The sequence below is a fragment of the Ptychodera flava genome, chromosome 13 (assembly GCF_041260155.1).
Source record: "Ptychodera flava strain L36383 chromosome 13, AS_Pfla_20210202, whole genome shotgun sequence".
In the NCBI taxonomy this organism is placed as follows: Eukaryota; Metazoa; Hemichordata; class Enteropneusta; family Ptychoderidae; genus Ptychodera; species Ptychodera flava.
In genome coordinates, this window is record NC_091940.1 from 30094646 (window position 1) to 30113205 (window position 18560).

The 18560-nt window shown below is 37.6% G+C and overlaps 1 protein-coding gene across 1 annotated transcript; it reads left to right on the top strand.

Annotated features, from left to right (window-relative positions):
- Positions 1 to 1066: 1066 nt before the first annotated feature.
- Positions 1067 to 18353, top strand: LOC139148124 (Y+L amino acid transporter 2-like). Its single transcript, XM_070719426.1, has 10 exons — positions 1067 to 1659; positions 1920 to 2045; positions 3364 to 3463; positions 4855 to 4899; positions 6152 to 6275; positions 8018 to 8121; positions 10154 to 10250; positions 10901 to 11050; positions 12265 to 12445; positions 17282 to 18353. The coding sequence occupies exons 1-10, from the start codon at positions 1143 to 1145 to the stop codon at positions 17341 to 17343; spliced, it is 1506 nt and encodes a 501-aa protein (XP_070575527.1). The 5' UTR covers positions 1067 to 1142; the 3' UTR covers positions 17344 to 18353.
- Positions 18354 to 18560: the final 207 nt, after the last annotated feature.

Sequence of the window (18560 nt, forward strand, 5' to 3'; positions counted from 1 at the left end):
TGTAGCCTATAGGATACCCCTAGCTACGATGAGATGCGACTTAAAAATCATATACCACACAAGAAAATAAAAACATCTGACAGAAAATGGCTTCAGGTTCCGGTAGATATTCGGGTTGTTTTATGAATAGACGCCAAGTTGGATCGTCCACACAGGCACGGGATAAGATCGTCAAGGGATAAAAACGGCACTGCACCAGCACGAGAGAAATCATCAAGTTATATGACACCTACACATATCGGTCGACAGAGCCTGCACTTTTCTCTTACTCAACAACCTCGTTTTCGTTAATCAAGCTGAAGCCATGAGAAACAGGCACCTACGAAAGACGTGACTGGCAGAAACTAGGCGCGTCAAATTCAAAACGAAGGAAGCATATGCGGGTCCATTAATGAAGATTTCTCACCCAGAATACATATTACATATCGTTTACATTGGTAGAAATGACACCATCAGACGCTTGGCCACCAGTCCTAACCTAAGACACCCTATAACAAGTCCTCTGATGTGTTGGGTCTTTGCCAGGTTTCAGACCTTGATAGCAACGTATCATGACTGACGGTCTCGTGGACATTGGGTACACCTCCGGGGCATTGACACTAATTTAGGATGTAGAGGCGTTTCCGCCATCAACAAGCAGATAGCACGCTGTGAGAGCTTGCCATCCATTTCGATCACAAAAGTACTTGAGCTTGTTCATACTTAGCTTTTGCCTTCTTGACGTTGTTGGCATATTGACCAAGGTGACACCCCTCTGTCTAACCTAAACATGATGGGAAAACCATAGTCCAGAAACATAAGAAAGGTCAGTGATTGTATTAGGCGGTGCTCGTGTTTACAATAGCATAGAATTGAGTAAAACAATTGAACATAAAGAGATTATTATCCCTTGAAAAGTACGAGCCTAATAAATTATTCCTCGTATCACATTGTAAAAACGTTTATGCTATACTTTTGTTTTACCGCCTGCTGACCTAAAGGTCCTGATTCTTTGGAGCTTCGTGGATGATTGATTATGATCAAAAGTAGATAAAGAGCGAATGTCAACTTACAGGCTGGGCACTCGACCTTCCAATGTGGTCCAAAACGTTGACATAATAGTTTTTAACGCAGAATGAAATATCGGTGTTGTTAGTGACAAGATGGCAGCCACACAGGGAGCTTCTGGTGATCAAACGTCGAGCGTTCGCCATCGGAATTTTCCATCGAAAGACGGAGTACAAGCGGGCGATGAACAGGAGGAAGGTTTCCGTATCAAGAAAAAGCTGACTGTAATTGATGGCGTTCTTCTGAATGTCGGTATGATGATCGGATCGGGTATTTTTATATCACCAAAGGGAGTACTCGAGAATGCTGGGTCCGTTGGATTATCTTTGATTATATGGTTCATTTGTGGAATATGTTCATTGCTTGGGGCTCTGGTCATGTCAGAGTTAGGCACATCGATAAAGAAATTCGGAGGCGATTTCATCTACATCTATGAAGCATTCGGTCCTCTTCCAGGGTTCCTAAACTTATGGATTTCTATAGTCGTCCTGAAGCCAACCACGCAAGCAATTGTATTGTTAGTTTGCGCTGATTACATCGTCTATCCACTGTTTTCAGAGTGCAACATAAGCCCTGAGTTACCAAAACGTCTTGTAGCTTTAGCAGCTCTGTGTAAGTAGAAAGCGCTTTTTTATAGTGATGCTTGGCATAAGAAAATATGTCCTTATTATGAATAATGTCTTAGTAGCAAAGAACCGGACTGCAGTTTTTGCATGATAAAATGTCCTTATCACGGTACATCAGTTTGATAAGTATAAAAAAACAGGTACATTCAGAAGACGTACGTTAATATTCCCTTTTCAGCCACACACACACACACACAATTTGAAATAACAAATCCATGTCATCTTAAAATTTCCGGTACATTCAAGTGTTCTTGACATTCCTGAATTGCATTGCAACGAAATGGACTGTGCGACTTACAAACGTCCTCTCCAATACCAAACTGCTTGCCACAGCCATCATTATCGGTACAGGCCTTTACTACTTAGGAACAGGTATGTCAGAGAACTCAACATATTATCAATAGTACTCTGTAACTCTTGTCACAATTTTGAGCATTGACGTTTCTTTTGTCCAAGAGGAGTCAGGTCCGCAAACTTTGTTTACAAAAGTCTGGCAGTATGGAAGTGTCAGGGCTGTAGGTCAACTTACACTGAACAGAAAGAACTGACCTTCCCAAAGTTTACTGGACAGATTCATAATTAAGAAACTCACTCATAGGTGAACATTCTCGATATGGAAACCAGCTCTCAACATTCCTGATTACTTGAATGTTTGAATCATTTACTGCCGTCAAAGGGATTACGTTGTCCCGTCTGCGTCTGCGTGACGTTCTTGTTGATAAACGTATACGTAACATTGCCTCTTTCTAGGATTTCGCGCAGAATGTTGAGCAAATATGAATCAAATTCAGTATTTGATGTGTGTACATTGTTCACTATTTTTGTGGCTTTCCGATCACTGCTAGACTAGGTAAAAAGTGGTTACACCCCTTCATTACATGATTCAGAAGCTGCTTTGGTTGCGGACAACAGTGTACCAGTACCCGCCATTTTAATTTTTTTTTATTTTTGTGATACGTTGTGCATAGCAAAAGACGACCCGCTCGTTTTAACCTTTAGAGTTTCTCTAAATTTGTTTTTGGTTGAGGTGATGTGTCCTGATGATGTAAGCTGTTAATACTCCTCGAATTTTCCAAAACTCAGCAACTTTACATAACACGATTGGAACTAATTTGGGATAATTAGATAGTGAAGTAATGTCTGTGTAATGTAATGTTAATCTGCAAATGTAAGCTCATCTTCCTTTTTTGAAGTTACATCCTTGATTTTATGAGTAATTTGAAATATCGCAACATTAAGCTTTAGGGTAAAAAATACTTTTGAGAAATGTTAACAAAATGAAAATCCGATTCTCCCACATTAGTTCCAATCGCGTTGACATTTAGAAGTTGTCTGGGGGGGGGGGGGCAGAGAAAAACCAGTAATCAATGTGTCTCACTGTTTTAAGAATGATATTTAGCTCACGCATCAAATGTCAGCTCTTCAACCCTGTAACGTTGAGTAGAAGACAAAATTAAGGATTCGTTTGGCCCCATCGTCGATGATTTTCAGCGAGCATTGTTGGACTAATACCAATCTTATAACACTACCTCTTTGAACATTCCTAATAAGAGGAAGTTTTCTTATAAATAAAGTCAGTTTAACTCTTCTTGAAAGATAATTTGAAATAAATTTAAATACAAGTACTATAAAGAGTTACTTATGCCGATTTGAAACTGGGTCTGATTTCAAATTACACTTTTTCTTTCAGGACACACAGATAGTTTTAAGAATGGCTTTGCGAACAGCACCAACTCGGTGGGTAATATTGCTCTCGCGATGTATTCAGGCTTATGGGCGTATTCGGGTTGGTAAGTTCAGAAAAATTAAGTCCAACCTCGATTCGAGTGAAACTTGCCATTTTTAATGTAGAATCGTTAAAGTATCTATGAGCAAAACTTCCTCATTAATCGAATGGCAAATATACGCTTTAACTCTTTCATTGACAGAGAATGATCCATTAAAACGTCATTTGCGATGACTTTCACACGATGACGAAGACGACCATTATGATAAGAATTGTGATATTTTTATCATCAACAATCATATTACTAGTCGCGAAATGACGAGGTCTGGAGACTCCCGGTGTACGCATTCAAGGGCATCATTACCGACCAATCAAATAGCTTCATCAGCATTTGCGACAATAGGCGAAACTGTCGTGCATATTCAATAGAACGAGGAGCTTTCGAAAATAACGACAGACAACGAGATGTAACTGACATTGTGAATAAACTCTTCACGAGTGACTTTTAAGCAATCAAGTCAAGTATCAATCATACATAAAGACATTCAGGGATTCTCTAAACTCATGAACGTACCAAAAGACAGTACTGGACACACACTGTAGGGGCTGACAGCAGCAAAGCAATCTATAGTGGCAGAGAAAAACTGCCGATAGAGTGTCTGGGGAGCAAGCAGGTTGAAGATATTGCGTGAAGTTACTTCCACATATATCGTGAAATGATCGGCAGAATTTTAATCGCTGAAGTACAAAGTATGGTCAAATGGCGACAGTTTTTGAATCTACGCCGGTTTCTAGTCCGGCTTCCAAATGGTGCACATCCTATGCTTTGCCAATCATGTGCCAATTGTTTTGCCACATGCTATTGCACTGTGAATGAATCTCTATTTTCTATCATATAGTAACGATGTAATCTTGACGTACAATGACGTACTATGTAAGTGACATGTAATCACAATCCTTCCTCATCGTGTGCTCCAGGAATCAGCTTGACATGTGCATTTCTTTTCGTATTGCTGGATGAATGTTAACTAGGGCAAAGGTCACATATAATATTTGAATTTATTGCTCCGCCTGCCCGGTTGAGATCATTACAATGGAATGCTGTGGTAGGCTTCTAAACGTCAGTAGCTTCGTTTCTTAATATGTCTGCGCACTTTCTTGATTGTGGCAATTGCGTCAGAGAAGCGAACAATTTCCAGAACCATTTAAATACAACAACTACAACAACTACAACAACAAGAATAACAATAAGATTTCTACTACTACTAATAATAATAATCATCATCATCATCATCATCATCATCATCATCATCATCATCATCGTCATAACGATTGGATGCAACTATTTTCGCATACAAAATTAGAACTTCTTATCAAGTACGTCTTCCTTAATATCTGGCCGACTGTGTTGCCTCTCTTGTCATATCTTATCATGCATAACTTTTCTGTTTAAAGGAGTTCTTTGAATATGGTGGCAGAAGAAATGAAGAATATAAAAAGGTGAATTGAAGAGAATCTCATTCATATGTTTATTACCTCTGCTGTGAGCGACGCCGAGCTTATCAAATAGGCTGATTTTCCGTCATTGTCCGTCGTTGTCGTCGTCGTCCGTCCGTCGTCAACAATTGCCCTTTTCTCTGAAACTGCAAGTCCCATTGCTTTGAAATTTCATATGCAGTTCACTTTGGGTAACCTCACTTAAGTTTCTTCTAATCGAGGTGAAATTTGCATATTTATATTTTTGGGGCGTGTTTTGCTGTTTTTGGAAAAAAATCTTCTTCCCTGACACCGCATGTCCGATTGCTTTGAAATTTGATAATGTGCAGTTTCTTACGGTGACTTCAGTTACATTTGTTCAAATCCGGGTGAAATTTGCATATTTGTATTTTTAAAGCATTTTTTGTCATTCTAGTCAAAAAATCTCTAAAATTCATCTTTTTCAAAACTACAATTTAGATAGCTTTGATATTTGGTACGTAGGTCCCTATGTTATCTATTTTCAGACTTGTTCAAATTGTGCAGAAATATGCAAATTTGTATTTTAAGGCAATTTTTGTCATTTTTTGGTCAGATAGTTTGTTTCACCAGAGCCGCTTGTCTGACAGCTTTGATATTTGATACATAGGTTCATAGGGTTGAGCAAAACGTACTATATATTCAAATTATGATGAAATCTTCAATTTTGTAATTTTTTTGGCAATTTTTACCACTTTTGGTCCTAAAATTTGTTTCTAAAAAGTATTCGTCTTATAGCTTTGATATTTAGTATACAGGTTTCTACGGATGAAATTAAATGTGATATATCGAAATTATGATGAAATCTACAATTTCGTACTTTTGGGGCAATTTTTGCCATTTTTGGTCAAAAAATTTGATTCTCAAAAAACTACTCGTCTGATAGCTTTGGTTGACGTGTTCTAAGGGATGATGTTAATGTGATACGTTCAAATAATGACGTTATCTTCAATTGTGTATTTTTGCAGCTATTTTTGCCATTCGTTTTTGTCAGGCCACTGAAATGAGCTATCAAAGATTTCCACCTTCTTCATCAACACATGTCCAAGAGTAGTTATTCTCTGCATAACACAACGGGTCTGTATCGGCCACTAGGTCGCTTGTTTATTTACTTATTCATTTTTGTTTCGTTCTTTCATTCTATCGACTGGTCGTATATTCAGTCCTCTGGTCATTCGTACTTTTGTTCATTCATTCACTCATTCATGACTGTCATTTTACTTTTTCTCTTCTGTAGAAACCTTCCATTGGCTATCATTATTGCCGTTACCTTGGTAACTGTAATATACCTTTTGACAATCACAGCATATTTTTCAGTTCTTAGTCCTCAAGAGCTTCTTCGAGCCGACGCAGTTGCTGTAGTAAGTATTGGGCAGTCAGATTATCCATCTATTGGTTCCGGCAAAGATTTGGAAGAATGATCTGTATTGTAAAAAGACGCTTATCTGCTACGTTTAAATTTGAATGTAGTAAAGCGATACATGTTTATCGATGCAAGGATTTGCGAGTACAGACATTTGAGAATCCTAATTTCGTAGTGTCCGTTGACTTTTAAGGTAGCAAGATACCAAATAGACACTTTCAGATTTTTATTTTTTCTCAGTTACAGAAGTCCAAAACACCAATAAAGCTATATATTTTCTGAATGCCCTGATATTGAGGTATCCGACAGTGCACAGTACACAGTCATTATTTGCATAATAATCACGTTACAAGCATTTTGCTGAACCTTGCAAAAATTGGTTTTTCCTCCCTTTAGCGAACATGCTACAAAATTTCCTGTTGAAATTTGTCATTGCCAAGCCTTGGTAATACCCTTCATGTCCGTTTCGGGGTTTTCCTTTATATGTTTTGTTATTGTTATGCACTATTGAATGTGTTAGACTAAGGTGCTTTTAGGGAATTGTAATTGTCGCACCATAAAATTTGAACGGAGACTCGGAGAAAAAATTGCAGACAGGTATTTGAAAGGTATTGCTAAAGCTTGTCAATGCATAAAGTCCGACTGGAAATCTTGCAGCGTATTCGCTAAATGGAGGAAAAACCGATTTCGGAAGGTTCAGCAAAACGCTTGTCACGTGACTATTATGCAAGTAATAAGTGTGTACTTTGCACGATCGGATACCCCGATATTAGGTATTTCAGAAAAGTATACTTTATTGGGGTTTTGGACTTCTATAACTGAGAAAAAATGAAAATCTGAAAGTGTCTATTTGGTATGTCGCTTTCCTAAACCAACGCACGGCAAAAAATAGTTTCAATTGGAATTTCGAATCTTCTATTAAATAATTTGATATCACTTTCAAACAGTTTGTCCTGTACTTGCATATTTTCAGGGATTAAGGGATTTGCGATTGTTGCTTTTTTAGCATCTTGCTCTATTCTGATAAGTCATGTTCATGTCACAAAGTTCTTGACATGAGTTTTGCTATTAGTGACTACATTCCTTTCACACTCAATGATGCTCTCAACCTATGGCGGTATAGGCATCAAGCCAAGTAGAGTTTCACCTTCTTCTCGGAAATTATCTTACAATACAACATGATCTTTATTGTCCCAATATGGGCAATTAGAATTGCGACAGTGACAAAAATCAAAAAATAAGAGTAAGCTTACAGAACAAGATACAACCACAATAACGTGACATATTAAAAGGACTTTACAAATTTTAGCCAAAGCAAATAAAGACAAATATGCGGAAGAATAAAATTCCCTGAAGATTGTTAAAAGGTATATATTTGAAACATCGATGCATGAATAAAAAATAGAACTATTTAACTCTATTCAAAGATCCAATTGATTTGTTTATAAAAAAGTGTTTTGATCACAAATGATTGATTACCGTATGCATAAAATGCTATTTAATAATCAAACTTCGAACTCAATTATTTTTAATTATGCTTACACATGGAATACGCCTTTAGGTCGAACTTCCGAACCCTCGAAGTCTGACTAGGGGTGAAATGTATATAGACTGGCTTTATTTCAAAAACTAATAGACTGTTCCACACAGTGTTCACGCAAAGAACATTTGCCATGTCGACGATACAGGATTGGCAAATTAGAAACAATTGACATCTTCAGGAATTGCTTTTCATTTCAGACTTTTGGTGACGCGACATTGGGTGTCATGTCGTGGATAATTCCTATCTTCGTGGCTCTTTCGACTTTAGGTACAGCCAACGTATCAATATTCACCGGTGGAAGGTACGTTTTCCTCACGATATGGACACAATCATTCGGGTTTTAGTTAATTCATGAGTGTCCTAGGTTAGCGCTGGCATATTTTGTTATCCGTCCCAGAAATGAAAGAGGGACCATACTTCAAACTTCCTATTTAACAGTAGAGATTGTGTTTGATAGGTAGAAAACGTTTGCAGGTGTTCGAAATAAGAACAAAATTTTTGACATTCAAAAAAAGGTAATTAGCTGTGTTTGACAAATGTTCCATACGCTGTCTTTGGAAAGTCTAACCTGATAGGAGAGGTCATTTTAGTACGTTATTTATTCCTACAGTTGTGTCGATTTCTTTACTCTTTTTGAATCTTGTGTTTTTGACAGGCATTGTTTGATACTTTTTCGTAAATTCGATAAATTTAAACGTAAAGTTCTGTGCTTATTGACAGGTGAAAAAGTATAAATTCAATTCAGTTTGACTGAATATTCAAAGACATTAAAGTGAATTGCTTTGCGTTGAAGCATTGGCATTACATGAACTATCTAGACATATTGTCTAAGTCGAGGTGTTGCTAACACTGTCAGGTGTAATTAACAGCTAAGCGGTAACATGAGTCGATCATAAAAATATCATCTCTGCAAAAGTTGAAACATTTCCTAGCGGGAGGTTAGATGTAGTCAAAACAATAACACCCAATCCACACACATCACGTCTGCTCAGAACGCAGTCACTTGTTGTTGCTTAGTTCAACAAAACATAATACTTTGACGAATTACTATACATTACAGCATTGTAATTTGTAACCGGTACATAAAAATTCAAAAGTTCAAAAGTTCAAAAATGTGTAATTGTGTAATTGTGTAATTGTGTAAGACCATGTTCCGAACCGCGCGAGACATTCCGAGATATCGCGAGAATATGTGGTTCGCAGTGGACGCGTTCTCGCAACACAGGACAAACTGCGTAAAACAGGACAAGTCGCTAATTACGTAAAACACTGCATAAAATATATGAAGTTGCAACCTTTGCTCAGTTCTGCACTTTTTCTAGTTCCATACAAAGTTTGACTTGTATTACTGAGCTGGAAACCTGTTTCTACGGGCATGTATTAAAGTCTCGCGAGATCTCGCAATCAGCGGAAAATCGTCTATTGTGTAAGGCATTACAAACCTGACAGCATACGTCCTGGCTGTGCAGTGCATGGATATGTGAGGTGTGGTGTTGTTTTGACTTAGTCTGACCTCCCGCTAGACAGTGTTTCAACTTTTGCATAGTTGATTTTTTTTATGATCGACACATATTACCGCTTAGCTGTTAATTGCACCCGACAGTGTAGGCAACACCACGATTTAGACAATATGTCTACTTCGTCTAATGCCAATGCTTCAAAGCAATTCACTGTTATGGTTGTGACAATATTCTAGTTTCTTTATCCTTGCAAATCTGTATTTGTCTTTATTGGCAGCAAGAGTGCTGTCTGCCATCTTTACTTATGATTCGACAATGGCGCAAACTTTTTGCCGCCCACGTTTATGCCCAAACCTTACGCCTATCCATCATCGGGTTAAAACGTAATTAAAAGTCACCGGTTTCTCGTTAAATGCTTAAAGGGAAGCGGTCGTCGTAACTGTGTATGTGCGACTGCGTATGTGCGACTTCATGTCAACATAGCTGTAGCATTTAAATTTTACGATTTGCATTTGACACATTGTTTTAACTTTCATCAATTGCCAACGTACCTTGGATACAGTGTTTACATCGGTTTCAAGGGTCCCTAGCGACCTTTGAGCGCAGTAACTGATCCGACTTCTGCCTCGTTTTTATAGTGTGCTAGATCGGCAAAAGTATATACAAGGAGTATCAGATGGGGAAAGGGAAAGGATATGCTACCTAATCAATTATAAAGCTTTTGTAACTTTGGCAACCACAATCGAATCCTTGATCCATCATTCAATAGATTGATTGATTGATCAGTCAGCCTTCTTGTATGTTGCATGTTGACCTCTTTATCAGAAATCGTTTTCTGTACCCGGTGTGTCTCATTTTATTGTACCGCTACAGGACATATTTTTCCGCGGCCAGAGAAGGCCAACTCCCTGGAGTGTTTGCCATGATTCATGTTACCAAGCGTTCACCTCTGCTGGCTATTGTAACAAATGTAAGTGTTGATTGCCATGAAACACGCCATCGAATTACTGTTCATTACAGTATGTATGCACATACACTTGTAAACATAAAAGTGTAGACTTTTATTCGATGAGCAGCGTTCTCACTTTCTCTTATTTAAAAAAAAATAATAAATCGACAATGTGATATATATATATATATATATATATATATATATATATATATATATATATATATATATATCGAAGTATACAGATGTCCTCGTGGGAAATTACAGTGCTCAATGCAAAAGCAGAGCGTTATAAATAAACAGATTACTTCAAGTACAAAGTAATGAAATCTATTACTATCTGAGGATTGCAAGATGCATGAAACTTAAGCGATAGATTTCATTACTTTGTACTTGAAGTAATTTGTTTATATATATATATATATATATATATATATATATATATATATATATATATATATATATATATATATACTTGAAGTAATCTGTTTATTTATAACGCTCTGCTTTTTGCATTGAGCACTGTAATTTCCCTCGAGGACATCTGTATACTTCGATATATATATATATATATATATATATATATATATATATATATATATATATATATATATATATATATATATATATATATATATATACTTATTTATTTATTTGTATAAATTTTGCAGACACTGTTGGCGTGTATTATGATCCAAATTAATGAAATAAGTACGCTCGTAAATTACTTCAGCTTTGTTGAATGGTTAGTGATCTTGGTTTGTGTTATTGGCTCGATGTGGTTAAGGTTCAAGAGACCTGATATCGATCGCCCAATCAAGGTACGTAGTTTTGCCTATTATGTAGAGATGAAAATATGGGCAATATGGGTAGATACATAGACTGATATATAGATAGACAGACACATAGATACATAGATACATAGATACATACATACATACATACATACATACATACATACATACCTACCTACCTACCTACCTACCTACCTACCTACCTACCTACATACATACCTACCTACCTACCTACCTACCTACCTACCTACCTACCTACCTACCTACCTACCTACCTACCTACCTACCTACCTACATACATACATACATACATACATACATACATACATACATACATACATACATACATACATACATACATACATACATACATACATACATACATACATACATACATACATGTCACGTCTCCCAAACTTTTCTTTTGGTCACACGATATCCATTGTTATGTCCTCTGCACAATGGCGGTAGTTCTGTGATCTTCGTTGTTCTCTGGAAGCGGCTGCCTTTTACCTCCTTTCTCATGAGTTTTTTGGTACGCACACAAGGTTACAACAATGAATAAATTGTTAAATTTCAATGTCTGTGTGCTGTTATATTTCTAAACAATACAAACTGTAAACTGATACGGTGTCAATGGGAACTTGATGAGAACAAAGCGTGTCAGTTCGAACAATACGAAACACTGACAAATGTATAGTGCATTAAACTTTAATTTATATTTTATATCCGATGGCACTCTCCATTTATTGGTGGTGTAAGTGTATGTATATGTGTATTGGTGATTGTGTGCATTGTTTTGAACATGTATAAGCCATACTTCCGAACATCCTAGCTGGCTGCATATCCGAACAAATTTGATGTCCCCTCCGAATGTAGATAGACTGGCAGACAGACAGACAGTCAGACAGACAGACAGATAGATAGATAGATAGACAGCTGATAGATGCATTTACTGGTGATGTGACAATAAAAAACTATGTATCAGCTAACTATAGTTAGATCAACGACAACAGTGCTTAATTTTAACATTCATTTTGATATTTTTACATTTTTCTTTCCAGATGACATTTCGATAGTTACACTATGTTAATTTGGTATTATCAAGTAGATTCCTTTTCATTTTACATTACGTTAGACACAATATACGGTACTATCGGCGTTCTCTACAAAAATTGTCTTCCATCGATAACACAGTGAATCTCAAATCAAGATTCTTTTTGAATTATTTCCTTTTGCAGCTTCCTCTTGTGATCCCAATAGTGTTCTCGCTCTTTGCCTTGTTCTTGGTGGTGGTACCCTTCTATGCAGAACCCCTAGTGTCTCTCACAGGTCTTGCCGTAACCCTAAGCGGTGTTCCAGTTTACTTGCTGGGCCAATTCTACCTGAAGAGAAAACCCAAGTTGATGGTGAAGGCATTAGGTGAGTGGAAAGAGGCAATCAAAACACCTTTCGAACTTCTTTAGCGATAATATTAATCTATTTTAAAAAGACATTTAATAACGTGACAAGGGCGTTCAAATTGACAAATGTTTGTACGATCAAAGACCCAATAGGTGTAAGTTTTGAAGTATTTTAAAGTATCATTATTCAGTTGGTAAAATACGCTCTCTTGTTCTACGCCCCAAGTCGTGTCGAAATATACCTGTGCAACTTGAAATCACAGCCTATAGATGTGCAACGTCTAATCATATCATCGACAACTGAACTTTCGTCAGGACTAAAATGATTTTTATATGTGATTATATAATTATAATTATAACAAGGCAGTATTGCTGAAGGCAATGAGTACTTGGGCCGAGATAGAGTAATTTTGAGGACAATATATACTACTATTCAAATATGGTCTTGAATTTCCTCCTGTCAATTAGGCATTTGATTAACTGGTTATTAAACGAAGCAATCGCATGACAACGGCAAAATATGTCTAGCAACTTTTGTGGAGTTTGAGGCAGGGGTTCTTTATTTATAGTGAAATTGCTTAAACTCCTTAAATATTCAAATTACAGCAAATTTCTTTTGTTCTCGATGGGTAGATGTCTAATATTTAGATGGGCATATTTAGATTTCTACCCTATAGTTATCCCTGTATACCAAAAATCGGACATCTAGCTCTATTGGCTTGCTCAGAATTAGATATGCGAATAATTAATGAGGTACAATATGTGGTGTCATAAGGTGTCCCATCATACCAAATATGAAGGGTGTAGCACTTGTGGTTACTGAGTTGTGGACAAATATATATATTTGAGGTCAAAGGTCATTGAGGTCACATGACATTTTGTCAAAATAATTGTATTGCTAAGTTATTCCTATATACCAAAAATCAGACCTCTAGCTCTATTGGCTCGCTCAAAATTAGATATGCGCATAATTAATAAGGTACAATATGTGGTGTCGTTAGGTGTCTTATCATACCAAATATGAAGGATGTAGCACTTGTGGTTACTGAGTTGTGGACAAATATATATATTTGAGGTCAAAGGTCATTGAGGTCACATGACAAAATGTCATAATAATTGTATTGCTAAGTTATTCCTATATACCAAAAATCAGACCTCTAGCTCTATTGGCTCGCTCAAAATAAGATATGCGCATAATTAATGAGGTACAATATATGGTGTCATAAGGTGTCCTATCATACCAAATATGAAGGGTGTAGCACTTGTGGTTACTGAGTTGTGGACAAATATGTATATTTGAGGTCAAAGGTCATTGAGGTCACGTGACGTTTTGTCAAACAAATTATATTGTTAACTTATCCCTATATACCAAAAATCAGACCTCTAGCTCTATTGGCTCGCTCAAAATTAGATATGCGCATAATTAATGAGGTACAATATATGGCGTCATAAGGTGTCCCATCATACCAAATATGAAAGGTTTAGCACTTGTGGTTACTGAGTTATGGACAATAATGTATATTTGAGGTCAAAGGTCACCAAGGTCACATGATATTTTGTCAAAATGTCTGAGATATCTGCGTGAACCGATGGACTCACTGATGGACTCACGGACGGATATGACCCAATCTATAAGCCCCCTGGACTTTATCCGTGGGGACAAAAACTGTGTCACTGCATCCTTTAGGCAATATGAATACGATGAGAAACTAAATTTTTATTTTTCTTGGCCTTATACATGAAAGTCTATGGAGAACTGCCTTATACATGGGAGTCTATGGAGGTGTAAACTAAAAAGTCCTCTAACACGGCCAAATTTGATCGCATTGTGAAACAAATCGACGTGCATCTGTATGGGTTGGGTACTATTCTTGTGCAAAGTTTGAAAGAAATTGACCAGGGCATGTCTGAGATATCTGCGTGAACGGACGGACGGACGGACTGACATGACCAAACCTATAACTCCCCCAGGACTTCGTCCGTGGGCACTAAAAACAACGCAATAGTTATTACAGCTACACCGGCGGTAGGTTCAGATCCAGAGCCCCGAACGGTCTGCCGCCGTCGCTTGAAAACAATCTCATAAACCTGGCCATATGGGCAACTGTGTATGGGCAGCTGGATGCTTGACTTCCCGGAGAAGGCGAGCTGTCACGTTCAAGCTCAGGATTATTTGTCGATCAAATTTCAGTAAATTTACCTTACCTAGATGAAATTTTGTCTACATGCTGAAATTTCGCCGAAGTTTGACAAAATTGCATCGATTTTTCAGGTTCATATCCGACATTTTTGAGTTTTGAGTGCAGACAGAAATAAGTTTTGAGGCAACATGGCTGCGACCCCATGTTGACCCCTAGCCCTGCGTACGATGCTATGTGCTACAGCTAACACACAGCATCGTACGCAGGGCTAGCGAGAGAGTTGCCGACATCGACGGTTATTTACGAGAAGTGAATAAAAGACTGTCATTTTTGGAAGCGATCGAGTAGCTGAGGTAGGCTGGGATACGACTTGGGCCCAAGAACGCTGAATTTCGGCAGTAATTTGGCTTTTTACGTCAAGTCCCAAATGGATTTGAAGTCACCGACCCTACGTACGGGTCTTTGCAGGGCTGTGGTGAGCGGGGCGATTAGCTGTAGCGGAACACACAGCATCGTACGCAGAGCTAGTTGACCCCCAAGTGAAAATGTGTTCGCGATCAAATCTTCCTGTATTTTTTTTCAGAATTTCGACAAAATCATTGCTTCTTACATCTTTTGTAAAATATAAAATATTAAAATAAAAATGCGATGTGCCATGTCTCCAGATTTCTAAAATATCGTTCGTTGACCGTTCGACGGAATACTCATTTCGCAAAATTGTGACGCAGTTGAAATTCAATACTGACCGCCAAATAATCTTAATGAGACGAGATCATTCTAGACATCCTCCAAATTATCCAACCATTCGCGTTAGAGTTCAGCTCGCTTAGAGGATCATAACATTCTTTGGCCTTCGTTTAGATCAACCCTAATCTCTCCCATTTAGGAAATAAATACACAAGCTACCTTGACAAAACTTCGTGGCACCATCCAGGACCAAACACACTACAAATCTGTCTTGACGTCATCATCTCCTACATGGTAATCGGCATACCGTAGTTTTTTAGCAAAGGAGACACAGAATACGTTGGAGTATTCAGTTTCAAAACGTATTACATTGTGTGATGTTGTCAAAAAAAGGTAATGTTACTGCAGTGGTATAAATTACAAAACACAAAAGTTCAAATCAGTTTATTTTGGACTGGCTTTACCCAACATTTCATATTGTTTCTTATGCCAGATTTGACCACGTGCTTACTGGCGACCCCTTTACATACAAATTTTGTGTCAAATGGTGTGTTCTCCTGGAAAAACAAACGTACGATTTCTATATGAAGGAGGCGAAATTTGCCCTCAAAACTCGAAACCACCCCTTTATGGGGTGTACCTAGCTATTTTGAACGAGCTTCTCGAATCTGCAGCTCTATTTCGAAATGATGGTCTGGTTTTCTCAGCTCAAGGATAAGTGTTCTCCATCGCTGTGGGCATTACTATTCTCAACTGGGGGTACAGTTTCCAGTCGTAATGTTTTTCATTGTGTCCGGGATATAAAACCTCTCCTTTTCACAATTTTACTTCGATTAACACTAGTCCACATCTTGTCAGCGATTAAACATGTTTCAAGCTTAAATGTTAAATTCTGGTCTCGAGCCCTCTTGTTCGACCAAACTGAAATTACCCCTCCCACTTTGGCTCGTCCAGTGGGTGTGCAAGGGTCGTGCCATCGCCTAGGAAACGGAGGGTGCATTAATTGTTGCATTTCGATGCACATTTTGATTATATTCAGAAGATTTTGTGGCAAAAACTCAGATAGAGAAGCATTAATATTCACATCTCACTTATTCAAGACTGGCTGAGAGCAGACTTCCATTCAGTTAACATCATTACGCCATTTATTATGCCAAGAAAGATGAAGCCAGACATTTTGCCCTCCCTGGTCTCAGCCAGGAATGGTTATACCTTACAGAGTTTTTTCCCACGGAATGAAAACAAATGTACTTGGCTGAGGCCCAAGTATAATAATTATAAATTACATAGCATAATATACACAATGAATAATGTTTGGAAAACTAACGTATTGTGTTTCAAAAAAACTTTAATAAAAAGCATATAAAAATTTTCAAGTGTTTCCTTGAACACGGCTACATCTAAAATATAGTGAAAGACTTAAACTTTTGCTCAAACTTTCCTCGATGAAACTTTCAATCATTCTCTTACCAAATCAAGAACAAAAATCGGGGGTCACAGTGCAAAGTTTGGAACTAGCGAAACAAATTGCTTATTTGCGATATGTAAAATTCAAAATGGGTTTACTCAGATATTGATCAAAACCCTTCCGCTGATCTGATGATGTTTTTCACGTGCATGTATCCATGCACCGGTAAAAGCTATTTGAATGAGCTAAAGGCATAATGCTACCGTATGGGATCCATTTAATTAAGACTATTGTATTCGTTAATCCCTTCATTGCGTCTCCATTGATGTGTTGTTTATGCCGTTCAGTCTATCTTTATTTAGAGCACGGACTCAAGTAATTTGGGAAGCGCAAAATACAGTATGAGCGCTGCCGAATAATTCTCAGTGTATCTGATCGAATGTGACGGTATACATCAGCCATGAACGAAAAAAAATAATGCATTGTCACCACACCAGTGCACGGACCTGCCTCTTTGATTTATTATAAAATATCAGTGTGTCAGAGTATCTTGCATTGAAATCTGATCAATGTTTATCTTGTAGTGAGTGTAACAAAGGCAATTTATCTTCTTCGTCAGGTAACTTGACATGGTTCTGTCAGGTGTTTTTACAAGTAATGCCCACAGACCATACACCATGAGTGTGTACCATTCGTCGGGATCACAAGTCATCAGAAAGTAAAGGTTGTGCCGTTTTTCGCCGGGGAATCACGAAGCGACGGATGATTTGTGGGAAGAGAAAATTTTGGGGAAGATTCCCGAAAACGTTTACCGGGGGCGATATGATCTGTCCGCCACAACATTGTTTTATGACGACTTATTCGTGTTTATTAACACAGTGTATAGCTAACTATAACAGCCTTCATGGTAATTATGTATGTCATACAATGTGTACAAGAACAAATGTCATTTTAGTGGATGCGCGCTACCAAATAAGATTGCATACTCATGTTGTGTTGTTATTCCAAGTTATTACTTGAAATCTGTAAAGAGATATGAATTAATTTGGGTTTGATTAATAGAACCAGTTATATAAAATTTCTGATCTTATTGTTGATGTAACAATCCATGACGAAGACCACTGCGATGACAATAGCAACAAATATTAGATTACTGATTTGTCTTACAAGGTAATTTCATTCCAACATTTTCCCATACTCATTTTTACGTGATGGATTGGGCACATTTTGGCTAAACTCGGCCAATCCATAACGTCTGTTGATAATGCAAAATTTTTCCCAGTGCAAACAGTTTTTAGATTGGACACAATGGGAGACACTAGTGTCTGCAAACGCATCCCATGAGTGCCAATCCGGATTTTGCTGTTCCAACTGATTGTACACCCCGTCGTGCAAATAATGAACTAAAAAATGAGGAGCGATTGGACTTGTATGGAATCAGTTATGCGTTACTGAAAAAAAGTAGAAACGTATCTAATGGAGGGGAAAGGAGTGTGGTCACTATACGGTAGCGGAACAATCCACACAGTATAAAGCCAGCTACTTACGTTCTTGTGTACAAGCGGTGACCTACTTGTGGAAAAAAATCTGAAAAAAATCACTGGTTCATTATGTGTACAAATATATAAACAACGTAAAGTGACGACCAGTCAATGATTTAGAAAAAAATTAAAATTTCAGGATTACAGTCATACAGTAAGCGAATCCTGATTTCGCTCATGAGTGACATGTGCATGTTTGCGTTGGCGGCAAGGGAAACACTTCATGAAGCTATAATACTGGTTGACTGTTCGCTATGATATATATGGGCAATCGAAAATATACCATAATATAAAATTTGACAGTTTTCATCATGCCCTAAGACAACTTGTTGCAGTTGTGATGACAAAATCTGATCA

Coding starts and splice junctions, on each gene's coding strand:
- LOC139148124 (XM_070719426.1), top strand. CDS start 1,143: ATGGCAGCCACACAGGGAGCTTCTGGTGATCAAACGTCGAGCGTTCGC. Junction 2,046..3,363: donor CCTTTACTACTTAGGAACAG/GTATGTCAGAGA, acceptor TTTTTCTTTCAG/GACACACAGATAGTTTTAAG. Junction 4,900..6,151: donor GAAATGAAGAATATAAAAAG/GTGAATTGAAGA, acceptor TCTCTTCTGTAG/AAACCTTCCATTGGCTATCA.